At 28.2% G+C, this 17,594-nt stretch overlaps 1 protein-coding gene across 2 annotated transcripts in view; it reads left to right on the top strand.

The window, feature by feature from the left end:
* Positions 1-17,098, top strand: part of LOC122497848 (carbohydrate sulfotransferase 4-like) — a 70,833-nt gene extending 53,735 nt beyond the window's left edge. Inside the window, exons 9-10 of one of the 2 annotated variants that reach the window (XM_043605198.1) lie at positions 14,016-14,370; positions 16,556-17,098. In XM_043605198.1, the coding sequence (XP_043461133.1) occupies positions 14,016-14,361 (346 nt within the window). In that variant the 3' untranslated portion in view covers positions 14,362-14,370; positions 16,556-17,098. The remainder of the gene's footprint in view (positions 1-14,015; positions 14,371-16,555) is intronic. The other variant, XM_043605197.1, reaches the window with a different exon arrangement.
* Positions 17,099-17,594: the final 496 nt, after the last annotated feature.

Genomic DNA, 17,594 nt, shown 5'->3' with positions numbered 1-17,594 from the left:
ACTTGTTCGACTTATATGAAAATGGCGGCCGTTTTCTCCCATGGGCAAAAATAACGCATGGTATCAGCTGTTATGTTTGCCTCTTGGGAGAAAATGGACGCCATTTTCATATGGTCGAACAAATGAGTGACTTTACTGCCCTCCAAAAAAAAAAGATACATAAGCGACATTACCATCAATCCGAGAAAATCAAAGAAAACTTTTTGCCTCCGGAACTATAATTGAAATTAACTTTTTTAAAAAAATTTTTGATCAATATTTAATAAAAAAATACTCTGCTTCTCATTATGTAAGAAAAAATTAATTTTTTAAACAATTTCTATTGTAAAATGGACATACGGGTTTCTAGTAGTGATAAATACAGACGAATAAAAGCACAAAGTCGCTTATGTTTATTTCTCGGTAAACTTACTCGAGCTGAGCGGTGCCGTCCAGAGGAAAAAGATACATAAGCGACATAATGTAAAAGAACTAAGCCTGTGTAGTAACATTATCGCTTTTCTTCTTCTGTAAACTCGACTCACTGTCAGACCATTTTACAGAGGAAAAAGATACATAAAGACAGTCGAAAAACAGTCGCTTCTTTTAGTCTGTAAAGTCAGCTCACTCTCAGACTCCTTTACCGAGTAAGAAGATACATAAGCGACTTTGTGTATCATTTTGTCCTGTAAGTTGGTGACGTATGCAGCATCGTTTACTGAAATATGAACCCACAAAGTGTTTTATGTATCTTTTAACTCTGTATTTCGTCACTTTTTCCATTTTTGTCATTTTTAAACAATCTTTTTTTACAATAAATAATTAAATTTTTTAATTCTTTTTTACACAGTTAAATGCAGCTTTTTTATGAATCCAATGATACCAAAAACTCAATTTTTTCAAAAATGTCGCTTATGTATGTTTTTCCTCTGGACGACAGTTTACTCCCTGTCGTCAGCTATCTAAAAGCGCCATTTTTGTGCATGTGGGATAAAAAAGCATTTAGATAAAAAAAATTTACAATTTACCTTCTCAACTAAATTTGAGAAGGGTTATAATCTCATTTTTTTGAAAATTTTAATTATTGTGATTATTGTTAATTATGAATAACTAACATCAGATTCGTAATCAATGTCCCCAAAAACCCCCGAGTAACGATTTTCATGAAAATGAATTCATTTTTCAAAAAAGTCGTACACCATTTTAAATTTTGAAAAACTAACACTAGATTCGTAATCAGCGACCCCAAAAACCCCCAAGTAATAATTTTCAAGCCAATTAAGTCATATTTTAAAAAATTCGTCCGCCATATTGGATCCGCCATTTTGAATTTTGGAAAACTTACACCAGATTCGTAATCAGCAACCCCAAAACCCCCTAAGAAACGAGTTTCAAGCCAATTAATTCATAATTGAACATTTTTTTACCCATTTTTTATTCAAAACCCTTATTATTTAGGGGTTAATATTCTCTAAACACCCTCATTTAACCTTCGATCATCAGAATTATCATTTTGCTTTGGCAGAAAATTTATTTCAAGCATTTAAATAAAAATATGAAGGGGGCCAAAAACAGGCCTTATTGACCCTCATCCTTTAATTTAAAAAAAAATTAAAGTTGAAAAAGTTGAACAATTTTATTTAAATTTCTGAAAAATTCATGTTTTCAAATATTTTAGTTTCATCTTTTAATGATAATTTAATTTGTTAAATAATTGGAATTTTCTAAAATTGTACTAAAAATACAAATTGAATTTTTTTGAAAATTAACAAGGGCACTTCGTCACAATCATAAATTTTACTTTAAAAAAATTTTCAATTCTCTTTTTTTTAAATTATTTGAAATTTAAAATTATTTGAGAATTATAAATAAGAGAGAAAGTCAAAATTTTGTCTAGAAATTAGAAAAAAATAAAATCGAATTTTTTTATCAAATCTGAAATTTTAATTTATATTTTTATTATCAATTTACATAAGTTGGTACTTAATTACACGTCGTAATTTATTTGTCTTTTATGTTCGCTCTTCCAGGATACGATTTACAAATAATTAAAAAAAAAGTGAAAATCGAACAACCAATGCCAATGGCAAAAATAGAAACGATTTGATGAATGGACATAACAGATTCAGATTTATTTGAATCGCAAGATTTGCCGATTTGATAAGGGGAAATTTTCTTCGCTGTTACACTCTTCCATCCATTTATTCCGAATACCAGAATCGATGATTCTTTGAATCACTTGATCGAAACGTTTAGCGTAAGGAACACCAGCGCTAAGTGCCGTTTATCCAGCATCAAATGGGAATTTTTCTTTTAAAAGTTTCATCGGCGGTCGTCCACATTCGTCTCTTCTACTTCGAAGTTGTAATTCCGCTCTCGGAAGTTCCATAATGCAAGTAAAATTTTTAAACATCATCAATCGCTCCAAACACACACCATGTGAGAAATTCATGAAGACTGATTTCTTCAATATTTTCTGCAAAAGAACATCGTCCGTGTCTTTCATCATGAAATAATAATTGTTGTTTATTAGGATTTGTATATCTGAGGTGGCAACGTCTTCTAGTGTTTCGAATTTGTAGAAAGTTTTCGTTTCCAGTTGGACTTGATTGATAGCCGTGTAGATTTCCGAGGAGAACATGAAGCATCCAATAAGAGCTGTGAGGAAAATTATTTTCTCTATTTCTGCTTTTGGTACTTGCGGCAAGACATTTCCTAGAGTTACTTGAAACATGTAGTGAACTTTCCATTTTTTGGATTGAAGAGCAGGAGACGGGATAAAATCCAGAGGAAAAGGGGCAAAATGAAGACTATGACTATATTTTTTATTTGCCATTGGAAGTTTACGGAATTTACTTCTTTGATTAGTAGAGGCACTGCCATTCCGATGCGATATTGCTTTAGACTCTTACTAAATTCGTAGGCTTTTCTGTTACAAAATCCTACCGTTACCTCAAGACCCATCATTTGTATTTCATTTATTACAAGAGCTAAATTTGCCCCGGTACTTGCTTCAATCCTACAACCGATTAGACCCCAAGATTTAATCGATGATTTTACGAATGTAAAGTTAATGACTTTTTGTAAATTTTCTATTTTCGTGACTGCTAATCCATAAACTTTTGCAGGATCCCGTGGGACAATTGTGTCAGGCGAAGCATTCAGTAAAGTGGCGGTCATTGGATAATAGGGTGGTCCAAAAAACAAAAAGTCAGAATTTTTTTGCTCTCACCCCGCAGGATTGAAGTTTGTAGGAAAAAAAAATACCCCTGTTTTTTTACTTCACAATAAAATAATATTAACCCGTGCCTCAAAGCCCCTCAAATTTCTTATGTATTTTAAATGAGAAAAAAACCATTTTTTGTAAATTTAATATAAAATCTAAAGAAAATTTTTTTTTTCACTCGGTTCAGGATGTTTTTTTTCTAGAGTGTTTAAGGAATAAAATCCTTTTACATATTTAACAAATTTTTTATTTTCTATATTTTTTTATTTTTGAAAAATTCTCAAAAAAGCAAAAAACGGTAATTTATTATTTTTTATTCGTTATTATAATTTTTTCTCATTGATTGTAATATAATTGGTTTTATGAATTTAATATTTAATAGATTCATAAAAGCCAATTGAATTACAATAGATGAGAAAAAATGATAATAAGTAATAAAAAATAATATATTACCGTTTTTTTGTTTTTGGAGAATTTTTCAAAGCTAAAAAAAATAAAAAATTTGTTAAATATGTAAAAGAATCTTATCCCTTAAACACTCTAGAAGAAAAACATCCTTAACCGAGTGAAAAAAAAATGTTGTCTAGATTTTATATTAAATTTAAGAAAAATGGTTTTTTTCTCATTTAAAATACATAAGAAATTTGAGGGGCTTTGAGGCACGGGTTAATATTATTTTATTGTGAAGAAAAAAAACAGGGGTATTTTTTTCCCTACAAACTTCAATTCCGGGGGGTGAGAGCAAAAAAATTCCGACTTTTTTTTCTTAATGTATTTTTGGACCACCCTATTGGATAACCGTACATGTTTTTCATTTTGTCCGGAAACCAAATAGTTCTTGTCGAGGGAATTTCAATTGAAATCGTTTTTAAGAAAGGATTGTAATTAAGGACATTAAAGCCCGAGGCTGAAAAATCATGACTTTGAAAATTCTTTTCGTTAGGAAAATTCAATGCAGAAGAGCAAGATTTACCAATTTCAATCACAGTGACATCTAGGAATTGATTATTCCAGAGATTTTCGAAAAAGTCTCGATAATTTTCAATCGTGTGGAATAGAAGTAAGAAACATTTTGGTCGACGTTTCGCTTCTGATAGTTCCACTAAAAAATCGATTGTTTAACCTTTATGGGACTGAGGAAAAAAACACCTTCTATGGACGGACGAGGTACCCGGGTACCTATGTTTAATTTGTTGACGATTTCTTATGGATATTATTATTTAACTATAGTAACTAAATTTCATATTTTATAAAAAAATTATGTGCAGTACTATAAAAATTGTTTAATGAAATTTTTCATAATTTTTTAATAGAACTCTATACATTTATCTGCATGAAATGTACAGAGGTACCCGGGTACCTTGTCCGCCTTTTATGGGTCAAGAAACTATATTTATTATTTCCGAATAAATAAATAAAAAAAGTACATTATAAATAATATAAAAACACTTTGTATGGATACATTTGAGATGTCAAAAAACCTAAAGTCGATACGATTTTAAAAATTATGAAAAAAATCAATTTGAAAATGCAAAAGGTACCCGGGTACCTCGTCAGTCCCATAAAGGTTAAGAAAATTGATTATTTTCGGAAATTGTAAGAATAAAGAGCGAAATTTGAGGTTTGAGTGTAATTAAATCGGAGTCTGAAGATTTTTTAGTGTTTGATGAGAACATTTTTAGGAGTGGAACATTTTTAGATAATTGAACAAGAAGTTTGTTTGGAATTTTGTTTGTTTTCGTGATTTCTTCTTGATCGATGAAAAATACTACTTGGTAAATGTCTCGATCATTTTGTACACTTCTGGTAAAATCCATAATTCATTTTGGATGAGCACTTCCACATTCTCAGAATTTTTGGTTCTAAATCGAAAAATAGTTGAAGAATTTCCATCGATGAAAATTTAATATTTTATTGTTGTCTGTTCTTTTAGAATTTAAAAAGATAGTGAGGAGGTTTTAAAATGATGAAATAATTTTCAAAGTTTATTCTTTTGGATTTAAAAACTGTTAAAGTAAATTTGTGGAAAACGACAATCAACTACACTCGACTGTAGTTATTTTTGAACTAAACCTTTTTTGGTCCTTCAGGTATGAACCGTAGTTATAAACTTAAACTTGTTAGCGTAGGTAAAATTTTGTGTGAGTATCTGTGTAAGTGTTTGTGAGAGTATGGTTGCAATTTGTAAATATCCAACAAAAACAGTTTAATTTTTAACTTACAGGGTAATGATTTTGAGCTTAAAAAATTATGACCGGTTGGTTCTTCGATTGGGACCCTCAATTGCTGACAAATTGTAGATACATTTGTAACAGTCTTGTTTATTTTTTTTAGTATTTCTTTATTAAAATTTTTAACAAATAAATCGTGATCTCTTTATTTACATAAATTATTCCATTTCACGCATTCATCACAAATTTGCAACAAACTATTGAATTTGAAAATTGGCCAACTTAATTATAACAGTCAATATAGAAAATTTATCGTTAGTTTAAATCAATCTCGTTCATATTCAGAAAAGGACACACACTGAGAAATGCTACCATGGAATTTGGTCGATAAGAATAAAAGAAAATACTTTATACAATACAAACAAGATTTCGTGATGATCACTTCGACAATCGTTGTGAAATAAAGAAAAATAGAGTACAAATAATCTACGAATTTTCGATTGAATGATTTGATAATTTCAAACTGCCTAATCATTCTAAACTCCTTTTCGTTTCTTGAATTGTCGCCCTTCCATTTCTCATCACTCACACACCTTTACATATCATTCCTTGCTAACACGACGAATACACACTTTACACATTATTATTATTACTTGTGAATTCGTAATTCGTGACAAAGTAAAGAAAAATTTGTTGAAAAATATTTTATTTAGTTAGAGAAAATAGTTTAACCCTTTAACTGCCGGCTGAAAAACACTAAATGTGCCCAGAATGCCAAGAATAAAAATTCGTCCAAATTGTCTGAAACTTATAACTCAGGGGTTTTCGGGGTCGCTGATTACGAATCTGATGTCGGTTTTTTCAAAATTCAAAATGGCGGATCCAATATGGCGGACGGCTTTTAAAGATTAATCCAAATTACCTGAAATTTGTTACTCGGGGTTTTTTGGGGTCGCTGATTACGAATCTGATGTCGGTTTTTTAAAATTCAAAATGGCGGATCCAATATGGCGAACGGATTTTTAAAAATTGATCAAAATTACCTGAAATTTGTGACTCGGGGGGTTTCGGGGTCCCTAACTACGAATATGATGATGGTTTGTCAAAATTCAAATCGGCGGATCCAATATGGCGGACATTTTTTTTTAAATTTTGGATTCGCTTGAAAATTATCATTATGGGGTTTTCGGGGTCGCTTGTGATGAATCCGATGTCAGTTTTTTAAAATTAAAAATTGCGGATCCAATATGGTGGACATTTTTTTTTAATTTTGTATTCGCTTGAAACTTGTCACTCGGGGATTTTTTGGGTCGCTGATGACGATTTCTATGTCAGTTTTTCAAAATTCAAAATGGAGGATCCATTATGTCGGATATTTTTTTTTTCATTTTGGGTTTTCTTGAAAATTATCACTCGGTGGTTTTCGGAGTCGCTGATGACGAATCGGATGTCTGTTTTAAAAAATTCAAAATGTCGGATCCAATATGGCAGACATTTTTTTAAAAAAATTTTGTTTATATCATAAAAGCAGAACAAATTTACAAATGCCGGTTTCATAGAGCAGCTATAAAAGTGCAAAAATTGAAATTCCATTGAAATGTCCTAACCAATAAGTTCACCTTTCCAAAAAGTTCATGGGTGAAGTGGATCTCCACTGTATGCCATATTTTATCCGCAATTTTGAATTTTTAAAAATCATCATCATATTCGTAATCAGCGACCCCGACAACCCCCGAGTAACAAATTTCAGGTAAGTTGGATCAATTTTTAAAAAAGCCATCCGCCATATTGGATCTGCCATTTTGGATTTTGAAAAATCATCATCATATTCGTAATCAGCGACCCCGACAACCCCCGAGTAACAAATTTCAGGTAGTTTGGATCAATTTTAAAAAAAGTCGTCCGCCATATTGGATCCGCCATTTTGAATTTTGAAAAACTGACATCATATTCGTAATCAGCGACCCCGAAAACCCCCGAGTAATAGATTTCAGGCGATTTTAAACATTTTTAAAATAAAAATGCATTGTATTGTCCATGGCAAAGATTTTGAAAAATTTGCTAAAAGTGTTGTTTTTAAAAATTTATAACATTTTTATAATTTATTAAATTTAAAAACAGAAACGTGCGTCGCATTCTGCATAGCGTTGACTTTTTAGAAATAATTTTATTTTTAATTTTCAGCCATTTTTGACTTTTTTACATCAATTTTTATCATGGCAAAGATTGTCAGTTTTCCGGCAGTCAGAGCAAAGTCCGAAATGGCAAAGATCTTTGCCATCGGCAGTCAAGGGGTTAACATATTCAACAAATAAATGAAATTTCCAGTGATGAATTTATTAATATTTGAGTTGAAAAATAATCGACCAGGTAGATTTCAGTAAAATATAATAATACTTTAGGTATTATTTATTCGAAACTGATGGAGAAACTTTTCCTAATGTCTTCTATGTACTTTTTTTAGGATCCGATAGACGATTAATTCCAAAATGAAGGCAAAAGACGCAATAATCAATCCAAGGCCAAGAATAGTGGCAATTTGTTGAGATCCCATGACAGACTGCATTTCATCAGAATTACAGGATTTTCCAGTTTGTGAAAGAAAGGATTTTTTGGCTGAATATGGCTCCAACCATTTTTCTCTTATTCCCGAATCAATAATTCTCTGAATAACCCGATCGAAACTTCTGCCATAAGGAGAACCTGCAGAAATTGCCATAGCTCCGTTATCAGCAGGAAACTTATCATTGAAGAATTTAACGACCGGTTGTCCACATTCATCTTTTTTGTTACGAATTACAACTTCTGCTCTTCGAAGTTCCATGACGCAGGTTAAATTTTTGAATTTCAACAACAATTCTAAGCATTCTTCCTCCATGCCAGGCAGAGTGACTGATCGATTTAACATTTGTTGCAATACCGCATCGTCAGTATTTTTAATCAAGATCCTGTAGTTACTGTGTATCTGTATCTCTATATCCGAATTCACAACGTCTTCAAGAGTTTCGTATTTATAGGAAATTGTCGTCTCCAATTGTACTTGATTTATTGCCGTGAAAATATCCGAGGAGAAAAGAAAGCATCCTATGAGAAAGGCTATGAGAATTAATCTCTCCGCTGTTTCTTCAGGATCGTCGGGAATCGAAGCTCCGAGAATTAATTGAAACATGTACTCAATTCTCCATCTTTTGGAATTGAAACTCAGAATTTTTGCAACTGCCCAAAAGAAGATGGGAAAAGCAAGGACGATTAGAATACTCTTTATTTGCCATTTGTAGACTCCAGGCGGGTCGTCTTTCTTTAAAATTGGCACGACTATTCCGACTCGCATTTGAGTTAAACTCTTCATGAGGGCGAGATTTGCATTGCTGCAAAATCCTGTTGGTCCCTCAAGACCTATTGCGTCAATTTCTCCCGTGAAGATGGCTTTCAAAACTCCTGGAATACCTTCTGCGGAACATGTCAGAACACCCCAGTCTTTGATTGTTGATTCAACGAGAGTGAAATTTAGGGCTTCTGCCATAGCCTTTAGTTTCGTGAAAACGAATCCGTGAACCTTGTCAGTTGGCTTTCTAGGTTCGTAGGCGTCCGGCGGTGCGTCGAGGAAGGACGCAACTACCGGATAGCCGTGCATATTTCTCAGTTTGTCCGGATACCAAACAGTTTTCAAAGACGGAATTTCGTAAGTGATTATTCGCGAGAAAGGATTGTACTGAAGGACCATAAAATTAGAATTGAGATTTCCCGCCTGAATCAAATCGTTTTTCAAGACTGATGTTTTCCGACTGATTTCAATTTCGATGACAGTCACGTCTAGGAATTTGTTTTTCCACAGATTTTCGAAAAATTGGTGATAATTTTCAATTTTATAGAATACTAGCAGCAAGCACTTTGGTCGACGATTCGATTCTGAGAGTTCAATTAAGAAATTTGTCGATCGATTGAATTCGGGATCATTTTCCGAATTTGCTAGTACAAAGAGCGAGAGTCGAGGATTGTAGATAGTGAAATCAGATTTTTCCGGCTTATCACTTTGTGGTGTGAGAATTTCTTGAAGGAAAGTAGTAGTTGATAATTCTTTCATCAGATTGTCGGAAATTAAGTTTCTGCTTGCATTTTTTCCGTTGATGAAAAATATTACCTGATAAATTTTTCGATCACTTTGAATGCTTTTTGCTAATTTCGAAATCCAGTTTATATTGTTATCTGCTTTCAATTTTTGGTCGCAAATTATTAAGACACTGAAAATAATTTTTGTTATTAACATTTTTGCTGTTTTTGTTTTAAGAAAACGAAAGAAGAGAATTAGAATTCCAAAATTAATTTAATTTAATTACAATTTTAGAATTGCAATGGAAAATAATTTAAAAAATTTTTTCTGTTCTTTGACCATAAAGACCATACTGAATTTAGTGAAAACAACAGTTGGAATGACTTATAAGTTTAGAAAATTGATTTTATATTTTATTTTGACTAATATAAAATTTTTATTTATTATTTAGATATTGAATTTAAGTGAAAACTGCTGTGGGAATGAATTGAAATTGCAGGAAATTTATTTTGTATTTTTATTGATTTCACTGCTATAGATTTATTATTTATAAGAAAATAGAAATTCGGAAAACGATGATGAATAAAATGATAAATTGATAGAGGTTCAAGTTCAGAAAAATAAAAATCGATAAAGTGGACACGTGTAAAGGAAATTTAGTTGAATTTTTTAATATATGGGTGATTCTACAAAAGAGGGAATTTTGATGTCTGAAGCATGTTTTGTATATTAATTTTGGAAAGAATAATTTTACTTTTAATGGAAATTGTAAATCTTAATGGTTTCTATTATGGCACAGAAAAAAAACCGATGAAATATATTTTTACTGTTAGCACTTTTTTTTAATATTTTTTGTTTTTAAATATTTTTAATTTTAAAATTATAATGTATATTGAAAATCATTGAATTCTTGCAAAGAATTTTATCAAAAAAGTTGAGAATAATTGAATTCATTTGAAGAATTTTATTATTCATGAAAATGATTGAATTCTTGCGAAGAATTTTATTAAAATTTTTGAAAATTCTAATTAAATTCTTTTAAAGAATTTCATCGAATTTTTTTAAAGTAGTGGAGTTTCTTCAAAAATTTTAGTTGAAAATTTTGAAAATAATTGAATTTTATGAACAATTTCTTTCGGGTTTTTAAAATAATCGTGTTTGTTAATAATTGAAATTGAACATTTCATTATTGAATTTTATTAAATTTTTTTGAAAATAATTAAATTTTTCTCAGAATTTTATTACAATCTTCTAAAATAATTTAATTCGTCCAAGGAATTTTATTAAAATATACAAAATAATTGAATTCTTTCGAAAAATTTCTTTAACTTATTGAATATAATCGATTTTGTTAGTAATTGTAATTAATAAATTTTCTATTAAAATTTTATTTAAATTATTGATAGAAAATTAGACTCTTTTAAATAATTTTATTAGAGTTTTTATAAATAATTAGATTCTTTTGAAGAATTTCTTTAAGTTTTTTTTTAATAATGTAGTTCTTTGAATTCTTTCATGAAATTTGTTTAAAAATGTTTTGAAAATATTTGAATTTTTGCGAAGAAATTTACTATTTATAAAAATAATTGAATTTTTTTGAAGGATTGATTAAAATTTTAGAAAATAATTTAATTCTTTTGAAAAATTTTTATAACGAATTTAGAAAAAAATTTAATTCTTTCGTGAAATTTTATTGAAAATAATTGAATTTTTGGAAAGATTTTGCAAAATATTTTACTATTTATAAAAATAATTAAATTTTTTCGCAGAATGTTATTATTTATGAAAGTAATTGAATTATTGCGAAGAATATTGTATTAAAATTTTTGAAAATATAAACAATAATTTTTAATGACAATTTTCATTGTGTAAATTAGTGAAAAATTGTAGGAAAAATAGTATTACTTGCAATTCGTATCCAGAGGAAAAGAAAATTTATTGAAAAATATGTTTAGTTAAAAAAAATAGGAAAATAATAAAAATCCTTTCTGAATGAGAAAGTAATAAAACGAAATTTTCCTATGATAAATAGATAGAGGTTCAAGTTTAAAGAAATAAAAATCAACGAAGAAATTTTTTTCTAATTGCTTTTATGTATTTTTTAGGATATGATAGACGATTAATTCCAAAATGAAGATAAAAATCGAGCAGATGAATCCACTGGCAAGAATTAATCCGATTTGATGAATTGTCATGACGGAATCCATTTGATTTGAATCGCAGGAGTTGCCAACTTGGTTTGAAGAAGTCTTTTTTGCAGAATATGGTTCCAGCCATTTTTGCCTGATACCAGAATCGATAACTCTCTGAATCAATTGATCGATGCGTTTGGCGTAAGGAACTCCGCCACCAAGTACAGTGGCTCCCGAATCGCTGGGAAATTTATCCATAAAAAATTTCACGAGCGATCCTCCACATTTGTCTCTCATATTTCGAAGCATAATTTCAGCTCTCGTGACTTCTACAATACAAACTAAATTTTGTGACTTCAATAAACGTTCCACGCATTCGTCTTGCGAAAAAAACATCCAGGTGGATCTATTCAATATTCTCTGTACAACAACATCGTCAGAGGCGTTCATCAATTGAAAATGATTTTTGTTTATCATTATCTCGACATTCGAGTCGAGAACGTCTTCTAGTGTTTCGAATTTAAAGGCGGATTTACTCTCCAGTTGAACTTGATTGATAGCCGTGTAAATGTCCGAGGAGAACATGAAGCAGCCGATGAGAACTGCGAGGAAAAATATTCTCTGAATTGTTTCTTCCGGTCCTTCGGGAATTACGTTTCCTAAAGTTACTCGAAACAAGTACTCCATTGTCCATTTATTTGGAGTGAAGTGTAAAATCCGGGTGATGATCCAAATGAATAGGGGGACGATTATCACGGTGAGGATACTCTTTATCTGCCAGTGGAATTGAGTAGATTCGATGTCCTTCTTGATTAGTGGCACTGCAAGTCCGGTGCGGATTTCATTTAAACTTTTACTAAATTCAATGCCATTTCCATTGCAAAATCTTCTGCTTTCCTCATTGCCTAGGATGTTAATTTCATTCGTTACTATAGCGAGACCTACTCCAGTACTAGTTTTTTTTGAACATGTCAATTTTCCCCAAGTTGTAATCGACGATTTCACGAGAGTAAAATTCATGACTCGTTGTAAACTCTTTAGTTTCGTGACACCTAAGCCGTAAATTTCTTGTGATTTATTTTTCGGAACAAATACCCCCGGTGGCGAACTGAGTAAATTCGCCACCATTGGATAACCGTGCATATTTTTCAGTTTGTCCGGAAACCAAATAGTTTTTGCCGAGGCTTTTTCGATTTTAATCGATTTCAAAAAAGGATTGTAGTAAACGACTCTAAAGTGCTCATTTCGAAAAAACAATTTTGTTTTCTCTAGATTTTTAATTTCAACTATAGTCACGTCTGGAAATAGATTTGTCCACAGATTTTCGAAAAATTCCGTATAATTTTTAATTTCGTGCAGGAGGAGAAGTAGACATTTTGGTCGACGCTTTGATTCTGATAGAGTGAGCAAAAAATCGATTGTTTGCGAAAATTTGAAATCATTTTCTGAAATTCTAAAAATGAATAGTGAAATTCGAGGATTGTAGGTTGTGAAATCGAATTTTTTGGGTTTTTCCGGTGTGACTATTCCTAAGAGTGAAATATTTGATAGTTTCTTGAGGAGATTATTGAAAATATTATTTTTCACAATTTTCTCGTCGGTGAAAAATATTACCTGGTAAATTTCTCGATTGTTTTTTATATTTCTTGATAAATTCTCTATCCATTTGTTATTGTTTCCTTCTATTTCCGGCTGGTTGACGAATAGTAGTGAAATACTGATTAGTAATTTAATAATCGACATTTTTGGTTTACTTGAAGCAAAAGGGAATGCAATTTCTGAATTTTTCTTCTTTTTTCCTAACTTTGTTGGTAATTTTCCTTGTTTATTTTAATTTAATTATTTAATTTAATTTATTTATTTTAATTTAATTATTTAATTTAATTAAATTGTGAATATGAAAATTTTAGAGGTGAAATTAAAGTTTTAAGTTTAGAAATAATTTTTTTCACACTAACTTCATTTTTTGACAAACACGACTGAATTAAACTTATAAGAAAGTTAAGAAGTGTTTATAAAAAAGAAGGTGAAAAATTGTTAAAAGAATTGTTGAAAAAATATTATATTTGTTTTTTCTTGCAAAATATGCATAATTTGTGAACGTTAAACTAGTTTGCAAATAGTGACAATACAAACAAGATAAAAATTACTGACAAAGAAAAATAAAGGCAAAATGCATTTGTCTTTATAAGGAAAATTCTTTTGTAATTAAATATTTATTCGGTTGTAATTTTCACTTGAGTTTTTTAAACTTTGAATTACGTCGCAAACTTTAAGTAAAAAAAGATTATTTTATAATTTTATTATTATTAATTTTATTACAAGAAAAAAATTTCTTTTTTCACAGTTGTATGGAGGGATTTTCTAATTTAATTAACAAAATAAAAAAATTTCTTTTTTCAGAGTTGTACAAAATGATTTTCTAATTTTATTAACAAAAATTTTCTTTTTTTCAGAGTTGTGCGCTATGAGGACTTGTCGGTGAATCCATACGAATCTGTGAAGGATTTATATCAATTTTATGGTCTCGACTTTCATCCAAACATTATCAGATATCTGGATACTCACACAAAGACTGATTTTGGAGACATGTCAAGTACTTTTAGGAATTCTAAGGCAGCTCCGTTTCATTGGCGGACGGATTTAAATTTTTACGAAGTACAAGAGATACAGGACGCTTGTACGGAGGCAATGAATCTTTGGGGTTACGTGCAAGCTGGAAATTATACTCATCAACAGTATTTTAATCCAACGACAAATTACAGTTTGGAATATCCTGCCGGAAACTTTGACATTCCTTGACGATTAATGGTAAACATTTTTTTGTCTATAATGGAAAACATTTGATTTTGCATTATAAGAAAAAATAACTATAATGAGTGACTATAAATGTAAATTATGATAATAATTTATATTTATGAATGATATTGATCCTATAAGTTGTGAAGTTTCAAATGAAGGAGAATTCATTTTTTCTTCAGATTAATTTTTGTTATAATTAATTTTGGTTCACTGTGTGTAAAATGAATTATAGTTTCTAAATGCAGGCCTCGGATAGTAGAACGAATTAATTTAATTTCGAATATTTTAAACCATATACAAAAGAAGAGATTTTTTTAGACATATTTTCAAAAAAGCGACTTTTTCCAAAAATGGATAATTTTTAAGATAATAAAATTTTTTAAATTTGTAATTTAAAAGTACGCGAAGAATTGAAATTTTGTGAAATTTTATTGAAAATAATTGATTTTCTTAAAAGTATTTCATAATTTTTTAAAAAATCAAATTTTTAAGAATTTTAATAGCAAATTTTTAAAAATAATTGAATTCTCAAAAATTATAATGTAAAAGTCTTTAAAATATGAAAAAAATTTTGAAGCTAATTAGATTTTTGTAATTTAATGTAAGTATTTAAATAATTGAAATTTTTGAAAAATTTTATTAAAAATAATCGAATTTTCTTAAAAGTATTTCATTAAATTATTTTGAAAATCGAATTCTGAAGAATTTTAATAGCAAATTTTTAAAATAATTAAATTTTTTAAAATTTTAATAAAAAAATCTTCCAAATAAGATTAATTTTTTAAAGATTATTCAATTTTTGTAATTTATAATTTAAAAGTTTTTGAAGAATTTAAATTTGGAAAAATTTTATTGAAAATAAATGATTTTCTTAAAAGAATTTCATATAAATTTTAAAAAATAGAAAATTTTTAAGAATTTTAATAGCAAATTTTTTTTTAAATAATTAAATTCTCAAAACTTTGAATGAAAAATGTTGAAAATAAAAATTAATGAAAATTAGTTTCAAACGAATTTTTTAATGAAATTCAATTATTTGCAAAAATATATAAAATATAAATTTTCGAAAATTACAATATGTACTTCTAAAACAAAATATTCCTAAGAATTTCTTTATCATAATTTTTTGAGATTCAATTGTCTTTAAAAAAGTAAATGAAAGTTTTTAAATAATCTAGTTTTTTAGATCTATCATTAAAATTTTGAAAACATCATGTATTTTCATAATTGTTCTTAAAATTCTTTAAAAATTTGATTATTCATTTATATTTTCCAAAAATTGAATTATTTTTAAATTTTACTAAATTTCAATTATTTTAAAATTTTTTAATTAAATAATTAATAATTATAATTAGGTAATAAATATTCAATATAATTGAAAAATCTATTATCATTCAAAAATTCTTTAAAAATATCGTTAAAAATTAATTTTAAGAATTTTTAAATTAAATAATTCTTATTAAGTCAATTATTTTCAATATTTTCAATAATTCGTAATTAATTTACAAAAGACTTTTAGTTAAAAATTGTAGAAAATAATAAAATTTTGAAAGAGTTACAATTATAACTTTTAGAAACAATTGAATTTTAAGATAAGGCTTTAAGTTTGGAATTTAAAAAATTGTATTTCCTGGAAAAAAAAGTATTGGAATATTTATTTTAAAAAATTATTGAAGTTTTGAATAATTGAATTTATAGATCAGTAAAAGGCAGGGGAAATAAAAAATTAATATTTTGTTGCCAATACTGAATAAAATAAACGACTTTTTCGACTTTTTTGTGTCTTAAAGTCGTTCCGAGGTCAGTAAATATAAAGTTAAAGTCTTTAATTTTTATTACGATCAATAATAAAGTAAATAAAAAAAAATAAAATATGAGAAATCAATATTTTTAGTATTTTCTTCATTTGAACGTTCAAAATTTGTGGATCATAATATAAATACTAAATGTAAATTATAATAATTTATTTTATATATATAAACACCAAGTATAGATTTTAATAATTTATATTTTTTGTAGTAATTTATTATTTTTAATTTTTTTGTAGTTATTTTTTATTAATTTATATTATTAGTTATTTAATTTTCTTTAAGTTTTTGATTGCTAATAAGTTATAATAATTTACATTTAGTTATTCAATTTTCATTAAGTTAACAACTGATAAGATTTAACTCTGATTTATCACTTTTTCCAGCACCTTGTTGTTTTCTACTTTGAAATAAGAAAAGAAGTATCACATTTGAAGATGGAGTGAATGTTTTAGCAAAAAAAAACTCTAATGAAATATTTCTCGTCTGTGCCTCTCTATGACATAAAAGGTTTTGTATGTTGATTTTATTTTCTCACTTTGAACTAAAAAAAACAAACAAACAAGGAAAAATGGGATTTTGTAGATTGTACTTTTCGTAAAATAGTCATTAGTGTTTGGAATTTTTAAAGCTTTTTCTCATACATAATAATATATACATATTAATATTCGCGGTGTGTTAAATTATTGAGACTGTATTTCTTTCTTTCGGAATATTTCAAAGAAAAAAAAAATTTACGTGCATAATATTTTTCTCTCGCTCTCTTTTTTCTCTTTGTCTCTCTGTGCAAGAACTCTCTATATTTCACTGCTCAATTTATTTAATATATTGTACCATTTGTTACTCTTTTTTTTCATTATATAGATGTATAGATATCAAGATTTTATTATATTATATATATATATATATTTCGTCTTATATTTTTCTGTAAAGCAATTTTTTGTAAATATTTATTGTTATTAATTTTCAAGATATTATTCGTGAATAATGTGTTCAGAATATTTAAATAATTGTACATTCGCAATAAATTATCAGTCATAATAATAAAATGTGAAAATGTAATAATTTCTAATAATTAGTAATTGGATAAATGATGATGAATAATATTTGCGCATAATTTATTTACAAATTGATGATGAATACCGAAATTAGCAATTTTTATTTTAATTAAACTTTTTTCGAAACTTGAAATAAAAATTCTTTTAATTAATTTGTAAATTCAATTTTAATTTCCAGTTTTAATTTTAATTATTCGTGAATAATTCCGAGAACATTAAAATTTCATTATTTTAATTTTAATTTAATTATAATTTATTATCTTTCATTAATATTTTTTTTTGTCACGAAACGTGTTTTTGAATTTCGAATAGATTTTCCCGCGTTGACGGGAAGCGTCCTCAATGGCGAAAAGGAAGCGAAGATTGA

Source organism: Leptopilina heterotoma, unplaced genomic scaffold (assembly GCF_015476425.1).
Source record: "Leptopilina heterotoma isolate Lh14 unplaced genomic scaffold, ASM1547642v1 Lhet_14, whole genome shotgun sequence".
Classification (NCBI taxonomy): domain Eukaryota; kingdom Metazoa; phylum Arthropoda; class Insecta; order Hymenoptera; family Figitidae; genus Leptopilina; species Leptopilina heterotoma.
The sequence above is the reverse complement of the archived record's forward strand: the minus strand, read 5'-3'. Positions and strand labels throughout refer to the sequence as shown.